This window comes from Dreissena polymorpha, chromosome 6, assembly GCF_020536995.1.
Source record: "Dreissena polymorpha isolate Duluth1 chromosome 6, UMN_Dpol_1.0, whole genome shotgun sequence".
Lineage (NCBI taxonomy): Eukaryota > Metazoa > Mollusca > Bivalvia > Myida > Dreissenidae > Dreissena > Dreissena polymorpha.
Genome location: NC_068360.1, coordinates 59813938 through 59835506, shown reverse-complemented (window position 1 = coordinate 59835506; position 21569 = coordinate 59813938). Strand labels below are relative to the sequence as shown.

General features: G+C 35.7%; 1 protein-coding gene across 1 annotated transcript in view; it reads right to left on the bottom strand.

Annotated features, from left to right (window-relative positions):
• LOC127835164 (26S proteasome non-ATPase regulatory subunit 1-like) overlaps positions 1-20442 on the bottom strand; it is a 30303-nt gene extending 9861 nt beyond the window's left edge. The window contains exons 1-6 of the mRNA XM_052361473.1: positions 20245-20442; positions 17903-18019; positions 11279-11381; positions 7211-7380; positions 4129-4305; positions 1597-1773 (exon numbers count right to left, since the gene is read on the bottom strand). Of these exons, the coding sequence (XP_052217433.1) occupies positions 1597-1773; positions 4129-4305; positions 7211-7380; positions 11279-11381; positions 17903-18019; positions 20245-20427 (927 nt within the window). The 5' untranslated portion in view covers positions 20428-20442. The remainder of the gene's footprint in view (positions 1-1596; positions 1774-4128; positions 4306-7210; positions 7381-11278; positions 11382-17902; positions 18020-20244) is intronic.
• Positions 20443-21569: the final 1127 nt, after the last annotated feature.

The following is a 21569-nucleotide window of genomic DNA, read 5'->3' as shown; positions in this document are numbered from 1 at the left end:
AGCAAATAATTAAAAGCCACTACCATGACTGTAGATTCTCAGGTAACCTTAAAGTACCTAAGATACTTGTATGCCCTTCACCTTTCACCACTCAAAATGTGCAGCTCCATGAGATACACATGCATGCCAAATATGAAGTTGCTATCTTCAATATTAAATAATTATCTTCCTTTACAGCTTATTACTTCCCTTGGATTTGTATTTTTGACCTTAGACCTTGAAGGATGAACTTGACCATGACCTTTAACTACGATGTGTTCAGAAACACAATGCCGCCTACTGTGCCGCTTTGATTTATTATGCCCCCGGTAGGGTGGCGTATAGCAGTTGAACTGTCCGTCAGTCCGTATGTCAGTCTGTCCGTCTGTCCGAAATAAAAACTTTAACGTTGGCCATAACTTTTGCATTATTGAAGATAGAAACTTGATATTTGGCATGCATGTGTATCTCGTTAAGCTGCACATTTTGATTGGTGGAAGTTCAAGGTCAAGGTCATCCTTCAAGGTCAAAGGTAAAAAAAATAAAATCAAAGCGGCGTTCTCATGAAGCTGCACATTTTGAGTGGTGGAAGTTCAAGGTCAAGGTCATCCTTCAAGGTCAAAGGTAAAAAAAACCACATTTTAATATTATTTCAAAGCAGCGCAATAGGGGGCATTGTGTATCTGACGAACACATCTCTTGTTTAAAAAATATATATAATTTGACAGGTCAGATAATTATGTCCATTTAAAGCTTATTACTTCCCTTGGATTTGTTTTTTCGACCCTAGACCTTAAAGGAGGATGTTCACCTTGAAATTTTATCACTCAAAATGTGAAGCTCCATGAGATACACATGCATGCCAAATATCAAGTTGCTATCTTCAATATTAAAAAAGTTATGGACAATGTTATTTTTTTCCGGACGGACAGACAGACTGACATACTGACTAACTGACGGACAGTTCAACTGCTATATGCTACCTTGCCGGGGGCATAAAAAAGTGAAGTCTCTACAGTGGTAACAATTTAATATTAGATGACCTATGACCCACAACGCAACCCATACACTGACCACCATATCTCATAATGAGCACTTAAGGCTCAGGTGAGCTAAAATCCTGTTTGATTTCATTGCCTTCACTATCCCGAACTCATGACCTCCACCCCAAATGACCTGCCCAGACTTTTAACTTTGAATCCTAAAAAGTTTGATTATTATACATAAATAACTTCTAAAAACAGGTAACTGTAACCTTGTTATGACCTTTATTGATTTATATCTCTGATGGATCTATTTTGAATAGGCCTTTTCCTTGTCATTTTGGGGAAAATGCAACTGCGAATTTTTTTCCCCAAAAGTCCACTGATTTTGGAGTAACTAATTCAATATTTCAAACAAATCATATAAATTATTAGTAATAGTTATAAAGATGTAATCAAAATAAAATTGAGATAAAATAATCACAAAGCGCTTCTTTTATTCTTAAAAAATAAATACAATGGATTTTTTTTGGATTTTTATTTACAATTTCTCTTTTGACAGGGTCCATTTAAAGGACCTATAGAAAGGGCAGGAAAAGGCCTGCTGAATCCAAAATGATCAACAACAACTCACCTGTGCCAGCATGGTACGAGCTGGATTGTTCAGCATCTCAAAGTTGGGCTCGGGTTCCTTCTTTTTCTCTTCTTCCTTCTTCCCTTCCTCCTCTGTCTCCTTCTCACCACTGGATTTCTCTCCCTTGTCGGCGGATTTGTCTCCCTTCTTTTCTGTTCTGATGTCTGGCTTCTCGTCCTGAGACATAAGAAATGATTGATTTTAGTCGGGCTCTCTGAAAACAGGGCTTAATGCATGTTGTAAACTGTCCTCGCAGATTAGCCAGTGCAGTCTGCACATGCTAATCTGGGATGACACTTTACGCCTTATCTGAATTTGTGCTTAAAAGAGATCTCCTTTAAACAAAAATACAATAAAAGCGGTAAGTGTTGTTTCAGATTAGCCTGTGTGAACTGCACAGGCTAATCTGGGATGACACTTTATGCACATGCATTTAGCCCATTTAATCCCATTGTTTTAATTTAATCATCTATTAATTTTTTTTAGATAATAGCAGTAGTTAATATTACAATGAAGTGATTTTTTGGGGGGTTTATAACAAAATAATTAAAACATGTTGAATTTGAAGTTGAATGCTGGATTTTGATTTGATTATCCGCAAACATGACCTGTTTATCATACCACAATGAACCCTCTAAGTATGCAAACAAACTTGTGACTATTCATAAATGAACTATATTTTGATTTACAAATTGACATATCATACATATCCTTACTATGTGCAAGTCTTAATAATATAGCCATTCTATTGTCAACATATAAAATACATCTTTGTTTGGAGCAATTGGCAGCAATATGACAGCACAAACAGTAAACAAGAGCTGTCTCGATCGGAAGACATATGCCCCCGAAAAACGCTGGTTCGAAAGCTAAACGTAGATTTCGAAACCTAAACGCGGACCCTAAGTTCAAGGTCAAGATCAAAATATGTGTACTTATGGAAAGGCCTTGTCCATATACACATGCATACCAAATATGCAGGTTACATCTGAAGCAACATAGAAGTTTTGAGCATTTTTCGAGCGGAAACGCATTTTTTTTGATGATTCAAGGGCCATAACTCAGAAGTGCCTGGGTAAATTTGGCTGATTATCAAACTTAACCTAAATTTTATTGTCTCACACATATTTATGAAGTTTGGTGAAGATCTGATGCCGATGACAATTGCTTGAGTTATTGAGCGGAAACGAGAAAAAAACACTCAATTTTTCGATGTAACTCAGGAGTGTCTTGGTCAATTTGGCTGATTATCAAACTAGACCTAAATGTCATGAACTATGACATTTGCTCGAGTTATTGAGCGGAAACGAGATAAAAAGCAATTTTTCGGTGATTCAAGGGCTGTAACTCAGAAGTGTCTAAGTCAATTTGGCCGATTATCGAACTTGACCTAGATATTATTGCCTTACACATTTTCATGAAGTTTGGTGAAGATCCTAAGAAATTTGCTCAAGTTATTGAGTGGAAACGAGAAAAAACCATTTTTACGAAGATTCAAGGGCCGTAACTCAAGAGTGTCTGGGTCAATTTGGCTGATTATCTAACTTGACCTAGAGGTTATTGCCTTACACATTTTCATGAAGCTTGATGAAGATCTGATGACAATTGCTCGAGTTATTGAGCGGAAACGAGAAAAAAACAAACTTTACGATGATCCAAGGGCCGTACCTCAAGAGTGTCTGGGTCAATTTGGCCGATATCCAACTTGACCTAGATATTATTGCCTTACACATTTTCATGAAGTTTGGTGAAGATCGGATGACAATTGCTTGACTTATTGCGCCAACTAATCCAGACGGACTAAATGACTGACTGTTGGACGGTGCGATTTAAATATGCCCCCAGAACCTATGTCTTTCAACAAAGATGAATATAAAGCTGAAATGGGATTTGTACTGCAGCGTACACATGTCTAGTTTGACCTTTCAAGTGTTAAAAATACAGCTTATGTTACTATATAATTATATATATTGAAAAGCATTTTCCTGCATGTCATGAGTACATAAACTTTAAGTATGCCTAATCTATCCATAAACAATGTCAGTAAATTAATGTTAGCCTTCCAAAGCCAATCCTAATCAGGTAGCCCTGGCTTAGAGCATATGTTGTCGGCCCAGCCACCGGGAGGTCATGGGTTTGATCCCCACTGTCGGACCGTTCATAAGATCACCCCCAAAGACACTAAGTAGCAGATCAACCAAGGATACGGACTAAAGTAGCAGATCAACCAAGGATACGCACTAAAGTAGCAGATCAACCAAGGATACGGACTAAAGTAGCAGATCAACCAAGGATACCGACTAAAGTAGCAGATCAACCAAGGATACGCACTAAAGTAGCAGATCAACCAAGGATACGGACTAAAGTAGCAGATCAACCAAGGATAAGGACTAAAGTAGCAGATCAACCAAGGATACGGACTAAAGAGCTTTTGCAATAAGCCTTTGGCTTTCAATGCAATTAAGCCTACTTAATAGGTTTCAACTACTTAAAGAGGCCATCATGTAGCATTCCCAAGCCATTTTCACATACCACATCCATCTTTTCTTCTTCTTTCTTCTTTTCTGCCTCTTTTTTCTTCTGTTTGGCCGTGATGGACAAGATGGCGGTCTCTACTTTGTCCTTCTTGTTCTCCTTTTTCTCCTCCATGTTTGGAGGGTAGGCAAACATGGATGGCCTCGCGTTGGACTTCAGCTCCAACTTGGGCATCTATATAGACAGGCGTATATGGATTGTAGTAATGACAGAAATACAGAAGCTTGTCACAGCAATCACAAAAAAATCTCACGCCCTCTACACACACACGTCACATGTTTAATATGAAGCAAGCTAAAATATTAATGTTATATATAACAACTTGTTGAGGGGCATTACAACAGTAAATTTATACACTGCATCAACGGGCTTTATAAACATGAAACACAAGTGTGGACTAAAATTCAGTGGGATCAGTGTCTTCTTGTTTTGAAGGCTGGTTTATGTTTTTGTATTGCCAATGTTGCCCTGATAAATGCCATTGACATATTTATATACATATTTATTCATTTATTATGAAGTTATTATCACCCCTGTAAGCAGCCAGTATGTTCATGTCACTGAACAATATTATTCATGTCAATTAATAACAAAAGTGATAAAAGGGGCATAATCCAGTATATCAATACAGAGCTCCAAAGCATTAATTAACCCCCTTAAATGTTCAAGATTTAATGCATATGCGTAAATTGCTGTCAGATTTTTCAGAAACTTTCCGTCTAAACAGCATTTTTGGTAAGAAAGAACTTCCTTTAAACTAAAAATACCATTAAAGCGAAAGATATGTCCATGATAAGTCTGAGTGAACTGCACAGGCTAATCTGGGTTAACACTTTCTGCCCATGCATTAAACCCTGTTTTCTTAAAGTGTGCTTAATTTAAAAGATAGCGGACTGCACATGCTAATACTTTATGTACATTATGTTCGGTGAACACCATAACAAGAATTATTGTCCCTGATAAGACTTTACAGACAGCACAGGCCTATTTGGGACAACACTTTAATCACATTTATCCCATTTTCACCGCGACATTGACGGTATAACACGTTGTGGAATATACTTGCTTGTATTCAACACTGTGGAATATACCTGTCGCGTGCACTGACTACTTTTTAAATGACGTCATGCAATAAAATTAGGTCAATATTGTTTGGTTCATTGGTCGAATTTAAGGTCACCCATTAGAAGAAAATGTGCATATTTTGCAGAAAAACATATATATGACATATTCACCAAAAGAAATGTTGAAATAAAATATGAAATTACACGATTTTTGTTTTGTTATTTTTTTATTTATAACAAAGTCGACAAAACTTAAGCTTCAAAATTATACGACCTTCAACCTTTAAATCTAGTCATATGACATAATTTTCGCCATCCGTATAATAAATCAGCTGATTGATGGCGTCATAAAATGACATACTTATTGCGTCATTTTCCCCATTTTTTTGACGATTTATTATAAACGCGACTTATTTCACATGTTTTCTACATGTACTGTATGTCGACATATCTGAATTGTCAATTGATCACATTTTCCTTATTTCGTGTAATGTGCATTGTTTATAACCAAAGCATATACTTTTGACATTTAACTTAAATATTAAGAATGTACAACAAGCCATACACATATCGCACAGTTCATGAATAATCTGCTATGTTTGCTTTCCTATTTAATGCACGTTAGGCATAGAGCTGTGTAAAGTATAAGATGGTAAAAATAGCACCACACTGGAATTGGGAACGTTCCATTTTGTACACGGGTATTTTCTACTCATTTATCTGTTGTGTACTGGAATGTTTTCCATTCTTTGTGTATTTATATATTAAATTATTTTCTCGTACAATAAGGGCATTTACCATAGATAAATAAAACATTGTGCAAGTTTAAACATAATTATGTTTGTATGCAGAAATCTGCAAATGCAACCGAGTTTACCAAAGGCTATTATTAGATAAACTGCTCCGGTTCATGACGTAGCGTGTGACGAAGAAGAAAGTTTATCGCGTTCATAAACTCATTTGAATAAAGTGATAGAATGGCATAAGGGTCTTTATCTAACTATGCTAAAATAATTATTAAAGACCCTAGATGCAAAATCGTCAATTATTGAGTTAAATGGATTATTAGATGGATTTTAAAGGATAATTAAAGGTAAGATACTAGTTCTTACGTGTTTTGATTTTTGTTTGTACTTTTGTCGTTCCCTGTTCTCGGGGAAATGATTTTAACATGGGCGCCATTGATGCATCGGATCACACACGGCATACCCATAACATTATATAAAAAACACGTTCTGCGCGTCCTTAAATTCGTCGTCCGAAATCGGAAAACGTACTGCCCTGTATATTTTGTCAAATAAAGTGTCAGTCACTGCAATTGTCTGTTTACTCGTCAAAATTGTCAAGGTCTTCGATAGCTAAAGAAACTTCAGCAGACAGTTTATTTAGTATTGACAGACCTGTACAAAGTCGCGCCAGTCAAAAATCATAAAAAGGGACATTTAAAGTTATGGTAGCCAGAACTAGGTCGTCGATGGTGTACATGTATGTTGACATCGACAGCATTTTGTCAGGAGCAATCGCCGCCATATTGGATTTTGATCATTTTCTTTCGAAAATAAAATTAATTACAGTAAAGTAAAATCTTCTTTTCGCGGGCGTAATGTGTTAAAATTCGCATACTGCATAAAATTGAATGTAGGCATATGGTGATATTTTTTACGTGTTTTACAGTTTGTGTGTGAATTTTTTAAAGACGATTTTGCGTACCAGAACAAATAGACTACATGTATATCACTACGCATGGTTACATTTTTTAGATTTTAAGCGCTTTTATGACTGAATTAAAATTATTGTTAAGGTTATTAGATCTATTTATGTTAAATGTTACGTTGAAAAAATCAAATGGGATAAATAGAATACTAGGATTAGCGTTGAATACAGAGAAGTTTATGTTGCTCGGCTCGAACACCGAAAGCGCTCGCCAAGGCTCGCGCTTCCGGCGTTCTAAGCTAACCTAGTATTCTCTATATATTTAGCCCTGTGTTCCCAGAGAGGGGCTTAAATGCCGTTACCTTAAGGTCCGAGTTGAGCCCAATGGTGCAGGTGGGGGTGAAGGCGAGGCACAGGAAGTGGGTCAGCGGGTACCAGAACCAGAACTGGGAGAACACCAGTATGCCCACAATGGCCTCCAGGTTGCTGTGACCTGTGCGTGACTGCAGGGATATTGTCATGTTACGGCCTCCTGAAATACATAGGAGAAGAAGACTGTAGGAAACATGTGAGCCTGGCTCTGGGTTTAATGGGTTTTCAGGGATTAATGCCTGTGTGTAAAGTGTTGTCCCTGATTAGCCTTACTGTTTGCACAGGCTAATCTGGGACGACATGTTCCACTTTAATGGAATTGTATTGTTCACAGTAAGTTTCTTTTCAAAAAATATCCTGTTTAAGCAGAAAGTGTTGTCCCTTATGAGCCACAGGCTAATATGTGACAAAATTTAAGCAAATACAATAAGCCCCGTTTTCCCAGGGCACTGCACTAATATAAAGAGAGCAAAGCTTACCTATAGCCACCTTGAGCCCTTCAGTGACACAATTCTTAGGGAATATTTTTTTTTAAGTCAGAAATTGAAACTTAGTAATTTCAACTAATAACCAACTTAGTTTGAAATATTCTACGACACATTCTGGAATTGACAATACAATAAATGTCATGTGAAAAAAACATGTTCAGTAGAGGACATACCCGTAACCGCTACGGTGTAATGCACATAAGAATGCCAATATTGTTATCACCAAATTATGATCAGTGTTGATCATTAAGGTAAATACCACAGCTCTAGCATACCAGATGGCCATAAAACATTCAGTTATTTCTTGGATTCATCATTCAATAAGTCATGAAGATAGGAGGTGTGGCGCCGATTGACTTATTCTGATAATACGCGATCAATCATCCACTCATTAACTGCACAACTGATAGGAATGCGAATATGGTAAAGTCAATGACATGCAGTGACCCAAACTCTAAAGGAAATTATTTTAGTTTCCAGAAAAGTTAAAACATTCCTACCATCAAATCTTCTATTTTTATTTAAGAGCAGGCCTGTTTAAGTGTTTTTGTTTTTATTTATTCTTGTTATTTTTTATATTTCTCCCTTTAGAATATTCTTTGCTCTTTTTGAGCCCACAGATTTTGCTCAATAATTTAAGTTCAATGTAAAACTAGAGCGCAAAAGACCCTAGTGCGCTAACCTGAGACCCTAAGAAACATAATTGAACTGATAAGCTTTGGCGATGCTTGTTTTAAAAATTTGAACCATGACCAAGCTTTTTTGCCCCTAATAACAAATTTAAAGAGGTCACAATAATTATTTATAGCCATACAGGGAAAACTTCCACAAATACTGGTAATTTTTTTCAGAAGACTGGAGTCATTTTCGAAATCTGCCAAGATGTCATTAGACTGAACAGAAATTTAATGTTCTGAGCAAGTTTCATGAAGATTGGACAAAAAATAACTTCTAGAGTATTCACAAGCAGTTTAAACCCAACATTACCAAGCTTGAAATTCTGCATGGGGACAAATGTTCTGACCAAGTTTCATAAAAATTCGGCAATAAATGTGGCCTCTAGAGTGTACACTAGGTAAATGTTAACAACGCAAAACCAACCCTGCATTACAGACAAAAGCTGATTAAAAAATCTCACAAAGAGCATGTTTAACTCGGTTGATAAAAAAATATGTTCTACAAAACATTTGCAAAATTTGCAATTGTTTCAGATCTGAAATTACTCCTATTGGATTTATCATGAGGCCTACCCAGACCTATCTCAGACAAAGACCTTCATGAACGTCAATGAAATACAAATAACACCCTTCAAACAATGAATAATGTCCTATCTGAATCGACCAATGCCCATCACAGTGGTTGCTGTTAACAGTAAGGGCAGTAACTGTTGTGGTGAGAAAGGGAAGTAATCTCTGCTGGCAGGATTTAGATGTAAACAGCTGTCAATTAAAGGCCTTGACTTCCGATATGTTGGACAACAGCAGAGTTCTTGTAAAGTATTATGACCAATTATGCTTCTGTCAGCAATAAAAAGTATATAAAACATACACCCTTGAGAATAGATTTTTTGTTTTGTCAAGAAATGATCAAATATAAACAGGTTCATTTTAATGATTTCGTATGAAAGTGCCAAAAAGTCAAAGTACAATAAAATTTGATAATAAACAACAACTGACTTATTATGTGTTACTTTTGTTTCCATTTTTATGCCGACTAATATAATCCCAAAATACCAGCACCATAAGAATAACAATATCTTGGAAATAGAATTTAATTTAGAAAATCTAAAAATGTGGTCCATATTAAATTCACTAGATAAAACGCAGCAGCTAAGGCCTAATTGCTTTTCTTATAGAACACAGGGAATGTTTTTGAAATGGCTTTGTATATTTAGGTGACTTAACAATAAGAGGCATTTATTTTAAATTGCAGGAAACATATTTCAGCCATACACCATGTTATATTTTCTGGGGAATTTTCATTACATTAACAAACATAAATAGATACTAAGGAATAAAGTTGTAGCACGTGTTTCATTGTGTAACCTTTGAATTAGCAAGATTTTGAAAGAAGAAATGACAATCACATTTTTATCCAAATGCAGTAGAGTAAACAGTTCTAATTGTTTTGAAAGGTTTGCTTTTTTCTTTAAAAGTTACATGTACATCTAATTGACAATAAATTGTATTGAATTTATAAAGTTGATGTTTGGTAAGCGAGTTGTACTCTTTTTCATGGGGATTATTTTAAATATTCAGAAATCCAATTGGTTGAGAAAACCCCCATTTATTCCACCATTACTGTCGCACTTTTTAAATAATAACAAGACCAGATGCTAGATGCATGAGATTTTAAATACTATAGGTTATGGTTTAACTTGAACAATACAACATATGACAAAGTTATTTGAATATCACATTTCAAATAACATGCTTGTTTTTATTCTTTGTACAAGAATGTTTTGTTTTGCCAACTTGATTGAACATTTTGCACCTAAATAAAGCTTACAAAAAGGCCAAGTAGCAGAATAAATAAACACAAATACCATATACATTAGAACATTAGCTTAAAATGATAACCTAAACATAATAAAACATTGTTATTCTATGAATATTTGTATTCCCATTCCACCATAATCATATTCTATTTTTTTATATATATTGCAGATTGAGAAATGCAAAATCAATACAAATTCAATCAAACATCAAATTAATAGTTTTTTAATTAAATTAACCCTTGACCACTATGCATTTTCACGCATTTGTAGTCCTTTAGAAAGTTAAACTCTATTTAAGTCCTTTCTGACTAGAATCAAGTTTTCAAGGCTTCTTATCCAACCCTCAGATACTGATGAGCAGTAAAACAGCATAACACCTGAACAGACTGTGAGTTACTCGCAGGCTGTTCTGGTTTTATGCTGTTTGCAAATAGCCATTTTCACTTTGCTTTTGAGTGGGAAAGGGTTAAATAAGACACCAATAGTAGTCTGTTGGGCCATGGTTACCAAATGTTTGCAAGGACCACTTACATCTTGAAAGTACCAAGACCGTCAGTCTTGTTACTTTATGGTATGGCAACAATCAGGTCAAAATCATTAATGGAGAAAAATGATGCAGCTAATTAACTTAAATACAATACTTTTTATCTGTTTATTTCTTTATATGTAACTATTACTTTTTGGTCTCAGTTTCCAAAGGACCAGTAAATGGTCTTTCGATCTTCAAACTCTTAAAATTTAGAGGCCAAAAATGAATAAGATCACAACCTTCTTAATGTCTTCGCAAACTAAAGGGTGCGACTCTGGTAGCAAAACTGCTGCCATCGAAATGTAGTCTCTAAAAGTATGTTTATAACCACAGCAGAAACCGAAAACAAAACAAACCCAACTCAGCAGACGCAAAAAGTGCTTTTTTTGTAACAATCTCACAACCTCACGCTAGAGGGGGGTGTGGGTTACCTGCATACAGAATGCTTTGTGCAAGAATTACAAATGTGAAACAAATAAACACATGCAAAAAGTGCCTATTTTGTAACAACATCACGCTAAGGGGGGGGGGGGGGGTGTGTTACCTGCATCCAGAATGCCTTGTGCAAGGATGGCCCCAAACTTGGCTATGATGTCATCATGCTTGTCACTGATGATCTTGCTGTACATCTGGCGGAAATGACTCGACTGAAACATGGACCAATCATCTATTCTGATATGGCAAAATAAGACATGTAAAACATATAACTTGTTACAGCTCATACAAATATTGAATTTTAGTACAACTTTTTTTTATACAATCAGTTTTGGTTAACCTTTTCTTAAAAAGGATTAATATCAAGAACCATTTACTGAATCCAATTAGACATACAAGTTAACAAGACTATTGCCAAGCAATATTATGTCCCCTACCGGCTCCACCATTGTCATAATTTTTTAATTTTCTTTATTTGTTGCCAAAACAACCAGAATTTTTGACGTAGGAACAAAATGAAATGATGTGCATAATGTTCATATTGCCATCTATCCATGTTTCAAGGTTTTTGAAAAAATATGAAGAACTTTAAAAGCAGGATCCAGAAAAGTGTGACAGACAGACAGACCCACAGACAGACTCACAAACAGACGCACAGAGCACAAACCATAAGTCCCCTCCGATGAAACCAGTAGGGTACAATAAACATTGAAATGTACCAATATTTTGGATAAATATTTAGGATATGGTAATTATTGAATACATTGATGGCAGTTGAAAGTCTCCCCTTGTTGTCCCAAATATATTCAACAACACTGCAAGTTTAACTGAGGTTTAATTGCTGTAATTATCTGAACAATTTTCAATGCCTGAACAGTAGTTTAATTGAATGTCTTTGCATTTTATTTTTTTATAATGTGTTTAGAAACTGTTTGCAAATTAGTTGCTAATCCCTAGTTACTTGCTGACTTGAAGAATATGTTCTAATAACAAGAGATGTGTTTGTCAGAAACACCACACCCCCTTTGATGCTGCTTTGAAATAAAATTTCAATATATCATTTGGCAGGTTTAAAAATTATCTCCCTTTTAAAGTTTATTACTTCCCTTGAATTGTATTTTTTGACTTTTGACCTTGAAGGATGACCTTGACCTTTCACCACTCAAAATGTGCAGCTCCATTAGATACACATGCATGCCAAATATCAAGTTGCTATCTTTAATATTGCAAAAGTTATGGCCAATGTTAAAGTTTTCGGACAGACTGACGGATGGAGGGACGGACGGACAGTTCAAATGCTTTATGCCACCCTACCGGGGGCATAAAAATATGTACTGCAAAATTTCTTCATACTTTCAGGGCAACAGATAAGGATCGTTTTATCGTTTTTACGATTAATAGTGTACATAAAACGAATTGAAATACAAAATCGATCGTACATTTAACGATTACAAAATTGGAAAACGAATTGCAATCGATTCTTTGTCGTTTTATTTTACCGATACCCTCCATACTGTGTTTGATTTGAATTAGTATATTGTAACTTTCAGTACGGTCGTAATATTAGTGAAAAGTTTATATGAACACAGGTTCAGGACGGTGTCTACATAAAAATTTTCTTCCGTCAAAAAAATACGCGAAAATGTCGGCATCTTGTTCTAAATGCGGACGTGCTAAGAAAATCTCATTAGCGGCGTGCGAGCCTAATATGTTACAATTTGTAACGCGAAACAATTCGTTGGGTAAAAAGGTTGTAAAGAGTGTTTTAAAGCTAAAAATGTGTGGTCTGAGACAGAAACACAGGACTGGTATAAAACAGACTCATTATCATATATGCTTGGTCAATAGACAATTAAATGAATTTATTAATATAAGCAAGCAAACATTGACAATATGAATGCATAATGACTTTAGTTAATTTATTGCAATAAGAATTGCTGCAAATTGTCACCGCCGAATATAAAAGAGCTCATCTCACCCAGAAATAAAGGTAAGTTTTTATTAATTGGATTTATTTTGACGAATTGATTTGAGGGGAAAAACTAATTGTTTCAAAAAGCTTGCAGTGAAAACTAATTCACATGAAATCTTATCTGTTGCCCTGTACTTTCTGGAATTTACTTGGCAAACTGAAAAAAAATCTGCATATACAATAATACTCAGAGTGGGACTGTAATCAAAGTCTGCATCACAATTTATTATGTGAAAAATGTTAGAATCTGGAAAACTCAAGGAGCACCAGAAAAGTCTATGAAATCTGGGACATTAAAATTGCTTTGACAAAAACGTCATCGCAATCTGCAGCCAAATGGAGCATTATGCACAGTGTTATATATAGTTGCCAATGACGTCGTATTCTTGGAGTGTTCTAACATAGTTCATGAATATTTCATATCAATAATCCAGACAAAAGCCAGTAAAGAAATCTCTAAAGAATCTCCATCTTAAAATATCATATTGTTTTTTTGATAATAAACAAATTCTACTGAAAAGATTTATATGAAAAGCTGCAAGCTTCTTTCTCTTTGGGATGAGGATGAGCAACATATGCTTTCTTTCTTTTCAAAAACAATGAACTTTGATACTTTAAAGACATAATTATGCACTTTTTTACTCAGAAGTTTGGATAAGTTGAAAATTACAATAATTTCTGACTTTACCCCTTATTTTACAGACAACTACAAATGTTTCACAGCCACAGATGCCCTATTAATGCATGCTATATTAAGGACACAGACAAAGCCACTCTATATTCTACAGCACACAAAAGGCTTTCACCACTTTCACAACTATTTTCACGCATTTAAAGTCCCTTAGAAAGTTATATTTAATGCAAGACCGTTATTACTAGATTCAAGTTTTAAAGGTTTCATTTCCAACCCTTAGATACTTATGAGCAGAAACAGCATAAAACCTGCACAGACTGCGAGTTACTTGCAGGCTGTTCTGGTTTTATGCTGGTTGCAAAAGCAATTTTCACTTTGCTTCTGATGGGGGAAAGGGTAAAGTAAAAATTCCTTCCTTAATGATCCTCTTCACATTCAGCTTGGAAGGTTTGAGCAAAGCCTACCAAGCTGTTAAAGAGTTGTCAGCATCAACTTCATAAGTGTTGGTGCATTTTAAAAGATGAAAATAATCATAAGTTGAGTTTTTTCACAAATTGCACAAAAAGTAACCTCTAATTTTTTGTTAAATATAAAAGTTCAATTGAATTATTTTTTTCCGCTCATTATATGTAAATACTATTTCCCAGGCAATAATGATAGGCATGATGTACATTTAAACCTCTGAGTAAATACTTTTGAAAAGTCTATTTTCAGATTAAACAAGAGATGTGTTTGTCAGAGCACAATGCCCGCTAATGCGCTGCTTTGATTTTTTTTTGGACCTTTGACCTTGAAGGATGACCTTGACCTTTCACCACTCAAAATGCGCAGCTCCATGAGAGACACATGCATGCCAAATATCAAGTTGCTACGTTCAATTTTGCAAGTTATGAAGAAGGTTTAAGTTCTGGTTAAAGTTTTTGAATTTTTTTAACCTTTGACCTTGAAGAATGATCTTGACCTTGACCTTTCACCACTCAAAATGTGCAGCTCTATGAGGTACACATGCATGCCAAATATGAAGTTGCTACGTTCAATATTGCAAAAGTTATGAAGAAGGTTAAAGTTTTTGAATATTTTTTTTACCTTTGACCTTGAAGGATGGCCATGACCTTGACCTTTCACCACTCAAAATGTGCAGCTCCATAAGATACACATGTATACATGTCAGACGTCCCGATCTCTGCGGGACAGTCCCGCTTTTGGGCCCTTTGTCTTGGCGTCCCGATATGAGACGATTTGTCCCGACATTCGTAAAAAACGATGTAAGGTCTATGTTCCCAATAAAATTCGCTATTCTAGCTCTGTTTCGCTAACACTTACCACCGCTAATCCCTGTATTGCCCCCAATTAACAATCCGATTATACTTCTTGTGTGTACCAGTGTTGTTTATGACACCTTATCAGCGATTTATAGGCTATTTATTGATTTTATCAGGCATTCACACCATGGTGGTCTTCAAGATAGTGGTCGCTTATTGCTATCGATAGTTGTATTATAATGAAATAAATGTTGAAAATGTGTTTGTTTTTGTCTTTGTTTGAAAAGGTTTACAAAACAATTGTTTTATAAAATTAACTCTACGCCATTAATGAGTCATTTACATTCAATGTTTAGTTCCAAAATAGAGGAATAATTCCGTGTCAAGCTGATGTACTAAATTGATTGTGAACACTTCAAAATTACAGGTACGATCAAGATCACCGATTTACTACTACATAAACAGGGTGTTAGATCATGTGACTTTGTGGCGTTCCCCCTTTTAACTTTAATATATGTATACAGGATGGTAAGTGGTGCTTTATTTTAAATAACTTTTTTTAACAATTTATCTTAAGAATTTCAACTAGTGCATAAAAGACAGGTTTCTATGCTGATTATGGCAACGTGATATACATCAGAATTACTTTATTTAATACGCCTGTGTTCTTTTGTTAAAACATTCCATTTATACTGCATTCATTGTACATGATTATGCTTACGGCGACATGAAATTTTGTCACCGATTTCAGACGTATTAAAGGATTTATTCCTATACCTTAAGATATCAGCACAAACTGCAAGAAAAACAGTCTTTTATGATGACTAAAGATTTGTTTTAATGCACTTCAATAACTCAAGATATTTGCATAAATAAAGTTCATAACAGTGTGATTACATTCTGTCCAGCCCGTGTGTAAATCCCTGAAAACCCTGTTGATTCTGCACTCTGATAAATATGACCTATGAATGTTAGCTTGAATGTTGCATGTTGAAAATGGTAGAAGCTGTTCTGTTAGACAAGTTTGTATTAATAATGAGCATATGAACAGAATAAGTCCATGGTAAATCCTACTTTGTTGTGAAGGGTGTAATCAAAACGTGCAACAATCATACAAAGTGCCTTCTTCACAGCTGAATGCATGTTTTCATGGTGTGAACCTTGAGCTCAGGGATTCTATTGCATCCCAAGATTGATCAAGCAAAACTAAACTGCAAATAGCTTCTGACATCTGTTCTGATTGCGTCTCTGGAAATCACACATTATTCCAATCCTTGCCTGAATTTTTTGGCTTAAATTCAATAAAATATAAAACAATACAGAATGAGACTTTCTCTTGGAAAAGGATTCAATCTATAATATTTCATTAATATTAGCATGCATTTCAGCTTACGCAAGCTACAATTCAAAATGCATGTTAACTCAAAATGGAAAACATGATATTTGGAATTTCTAAAGTGTTACAATGGTTTTATCTTTGCTAAATAAGGAAACTCTCATGGTGGCCAAGTTTTTCAATGGACTGGAACCAAATATCACTTAAGAGGTAATGTTCACATGCTTTTACTTTAGTTTCAGCATGTAACCTGGTTTTGTACCCCCACATGACCAGGTTTCAAACTCGCCACAGATACCCTTGGGACACATGTTCTGACCAAGTTTCATACAAGCTAGAATATATAAATGTCACCCCTAGAGTGTTCACAAGTAATTTTATTCATTTGATTTTTGTACCTTGTTTTTGACCTACACAACCAAGTTCTATTCTTAATCAAGACACCATTGGAAAAATATTCTGAGCATGATTCATGATAGGGAAATAAATTTGACCTCTGAAAAATGTACAAGCATTTTTTAAAATATGACCTGGTGAAATAGATTTTGACCTCATGAGACCCAGTGTCCAATTGAATCGAGACATCATTTTGGACAATCACAGAGTTGTGCAAGTTTCATACAGAAGGGGCAATATAAGTCCCATCTAGAGCATTCAAAAGGTTTCACTATAGCCATATATGGAAAACTGCCCTGCTCCCATGGCTGCCATGTGTTTAAATGGACTGAGACCATATTCAAACTTAGCCAAGATATCATTTGAACACATATTCTGAGCAAGTCTAATGATGATTGGGAGACACATGTGTCTTCTTGAGTGTGTTCACAAGTTTCTATATATATATAAACAAGACTATTGCCAAGCAATATAGTCTCCTACCGGCTCCAACATTGTCAGAAATTCCACCATTGTCAGAATTTTTGCCATAGCAACCAGAATTTTTAATGTAGGAACAAAATGAAATCACGTGCATAATGTCCATATTGCCATCTATCCATGCTTCAAGCTTCATGAAAAAATATTAAGAACTTTTAAAGTTATCGCAGGATCCAGAAAACCACCATTTTCAGCAGTAATTCTAGTCTATTTGTTGCCATAGCAACCAGAATTTTGTACGTAGGAACAAATTGAAATGACGTGCATAATGTCCATATTGCCATCTATCCATGTTTCAAGTTTCATGAAAAAATATTAAAAACTTTTTAAGTTATCACAGGATCCAGAAAACCACCATTTTCAGCAGTAATTCTAGTCTTTTTGTTGCCATAGCAACCAGAATTTTTTACGTAGGAACAAAATGAAATGACGTGCATAATGTCCATATTGCCATCTATCCATGTTTCAAGTTTCATGAAAAAATATTTAGAACTTTTTAAGTTATCGCAGGATCCAGATAAGTGTGACTTACTGACTGACTGACAGACTGATAGACAGAGCGCAAACCATAAGTCACCTCTGATGAAACATTAAATATACATATAAATATACATTAAATCCTGTTTTCCAAGAGCATTGTCATAGTTACACACCTTGGGACATGTGACATCGTTCTGCTGGACAAGGATCATGGCTGAGGCTATCAGCGCCCCCTGGCGGACGTAGTTCACAGGGTCATTGGTCATGGGTTCGATAAGACTGATTGCCTCCTGTGTGAAAAAAACCCAAATTGTTAGCCCTTTACCACTCAGATACTCACTTTGATATGTCTGTAGTCCATTAAAAAATCAAATTGTTAGCCCTTTACCACTCAGATACGCACTTTGATATGTCTGTAGTCCATTAAAAAATCAAATTGTTAGCCCTTTACCACTCAGATACGCACTTTGATATGTCTGTAGTCCATTAAAAAATCAAATTAAATTGAAGACCTTTCTTACTAGATTCAAGTTTTAAAGGCTTCATATCAAACCCTTATATACAGATGAGCAGCAAACAGCATAAAACCTGAACAGCCTGGGAGTAACTCACAGGCTGTTCTGGTTTTACGCTGGCTGCATATAGCCATTTTTACTTTGCTCCTGAGTGGGAAAGGGTTTTTAAAGGCAGTATCAGGAATTGAGTGGGACATTCATGTATCTGATTAACAGTTTTAGCTGAGATACGGAAGTTTCAGGCTCAAACCTCAAAGTATGCCAGACTTTTACAGAATTGCATTCATTGATATGTGTCTTGTTCTGAGAAAACTGGGCTTAATACATGTGCGTAAAGTGTCGTCCCAGATTAGCCTGTGCAGTCCGCACAGGCTAACCAGAGACGACACTTTCCGCTTTAATGGTATTTTTAGTTTCAAGGAAGTCCCTCCTTACTGAAAATCATGTTTAGGCGGAAAGTGTCTTTCCTGATTAGCCTGTGTTGACTGCACACGCTAATCTGGGACGACACTTTACGCACATGAATTAAGCCCAGTTTTCTCAGAACAAGACACATATTATTAGTTATACCAGCTTGCCTGATTTTTCACATAATAGCCTCATTCTAGGTAAATCAGGGATGACACTCTCTGCCTTAACTGGTTTTTCGTTAAGATTAAGAGAATTCTTTTGAAGGAAAATCCATAAAGCAGAAAGTGTCAGCCTCATTGGCCTGTTTTGACTGCACAGACTAATCTGGGACAACACTTAATGCAAATGAATATAGCCCAGTTTTCCCTGAACGAGTTCATATGAATTCAAGTATGCAAGGAATCCTTTGACAGAGGTTACTTTAAATAAGACTTTTTCAAATCCTTCCAATATATATGACAAACAACCTTGATATCTGAGACAGGGCCTCAGGTGTGATGTTAACTTGTAAACAGCCATAAAAAATGGTATCATACATCATCAAAGCTATTTCCTGGCAGATACATAGTGAGAAATCTGTCAGACAGAAAATTAACACTTGCCCAAATTCAAAAGTCCCTGGCAATTTAAGGCACTGAAGCATAACATTAGCCTCGTTTAAAGAAAACCTGGGCTTAATGCATGAGTGTGAGGTGTAGTCCCAGATTAGCGTGTGCAGTCAACACAGGCTAATCTAAGACAACTCTTTCCGCCTTTACAGGATTTTCACTCAGAAGAGAATCCTTTTAACGAAAATCACCATAAAAGCTGAAAGTGTTATCCCCGATTAGCCTGTTATAACTGCACAGGCTAATTTGGGACAACACTTTAAGCACATGCATCAAGCCAAGTTTTCCCAGAACACCGAACAATAGGACATGTCCAACAACACTAAGACATGTCTTGCAACACTAGGACATGTCTGGAAACACTAGGACATGTCCGGCAACACAGACACGTATGTTATCTTACCTCATACAAAATGGTGGTTTTCTTTGGTTTATCAAGATCACGTGCTGGCAATGTATATTTCCATTTAAGGTAAATATATTCTTAAATATCCAGTCAGTAAAGTCATTCTTCCAAAATTAACATAAGATGATGTTACACAAATGTGCAAGACATTAGTTTAACTAAATTAAGTGATAGAATTTCCTTAATGACTGCATGGGTTCTCAGTGATACAAATTAGTTTCACCACTTTTTGCTGATGCAAACACGGTGATGAAGAGTCAGTTCAAATTATGATTGATTATTATTAGAACTTGAGCGGAATATTCTTATATTGAAAACAAAAGAAATTCTAATGATAACAGAATTCGTAACTGTCTGTGACATAATCTCAATATTTATGTGATTCTCAAGAGACTAATATGACCACTTAATAACTCGTTAAGACAGTAAGCCCATTTGACTGTACTTCCAACATTAATGATAAAAACTTAATTATATAGAAATCTCTCTGTGACATAATCTCAATATTTATAACATTTTTCAGATTCCAATATGACTAACCTACTCATGAAGTCATTAGGACCAATACACTGTACCTTGAGTCCGGTGCCTGCACAGGCAATCCCCAGCGCCATAGCAGCTCCAAACCTCACATGGGGGTTGTAGCTCTCAGACAGAAGGGAGACAACACTGGGGCACTGCTCGGGAGTCCTGGAAGTACAATATAAGTGATCATAGCCTCTGCTGTTGTTGTTTATTTTTTTAATGAGATTTTTCATGTTTTAACACTTTTTCAGTCATATGGACCGTGTTCTGGGATAATGGGGTTTAATGCATGTGCGTAAAGTGTCCGCACAGTCTTATCAGGGATGACACTTTCTGCTCACATGGATTTTTGTTCTGAATAGATTTCCTTTATATAACATATTCCATTAAAGCCGAAAATGGCGTCCCTGGTTAGCCTTACCAGAACAAGGCTCATATACTTGTGGTCAGTTTACCTTCTCACGTTCTCTCTGGGACGGAGTGGTTAACCTGAACTGAGTGCACAAACTTAATTGTGCTATGAAAAGACAACTGCATTATTTGAATCCCAAGTAGGGGGCAACAAATGAATTAAGATTATGATTATTTATCATTAAGTTGATGTGGCTATCTTATGTTTAATTTCCATGTGTGCCCATCATGAAACATTTGATTATGTTGCATGTAATAGTCTATGTTTAATTCAAACACTATACACAATTCTCATACAAGTTCAAGGTTAAGGTTAAAGCTTGATGAAATGGGTGTAAAGAGTATTTTTAAAAGCTTTAACTGTGATAGTATCAAAGAGCGCCACATGATACTTTCAAAATGATGTAACCTGTCCCATTCGTATTGTTTGAATAAATCCAGGTCAAAAAAGGTCAACGTTGGATATATTGGACGCACTGGGAATGATCAAAAGCAACAATTGTGTCACTTATTAAATTTTGTGTCAATGGTGTTACATGGCCAGTTTTAACCTCAGAGACATGATTTGAACAAACTTTGTGGAGGGGCACAATATATTTTTACATACCACATACTCAACTTTTGACCTTCATGGATTTAGAGAAAAGTATTATTAAGTTTTTTTGCTATAAAAGCTTTGAATTTATGAACCACTGGGTGTGGCCAGTTTTAACAGTAACCAATGGTATTCTGCGACAACTCTTGATGCCTAGACTGTAGGCCATCATCACCAAATAGCGCTATCCTAAGTTCAGGGAGACCAATTGTTGAAGACTTGAAATGGTGATCTTGTTGTTGACCCAATATTACCTTGAGTCAAACATGACCTTGATATTGTTGAGATAAACTTTCTGACCAAGACTGAGTCATAATTTGACCTTTAGAGTGGTAACAAGATTTTCCAAAGGTTTGGGCAGGTGACTTA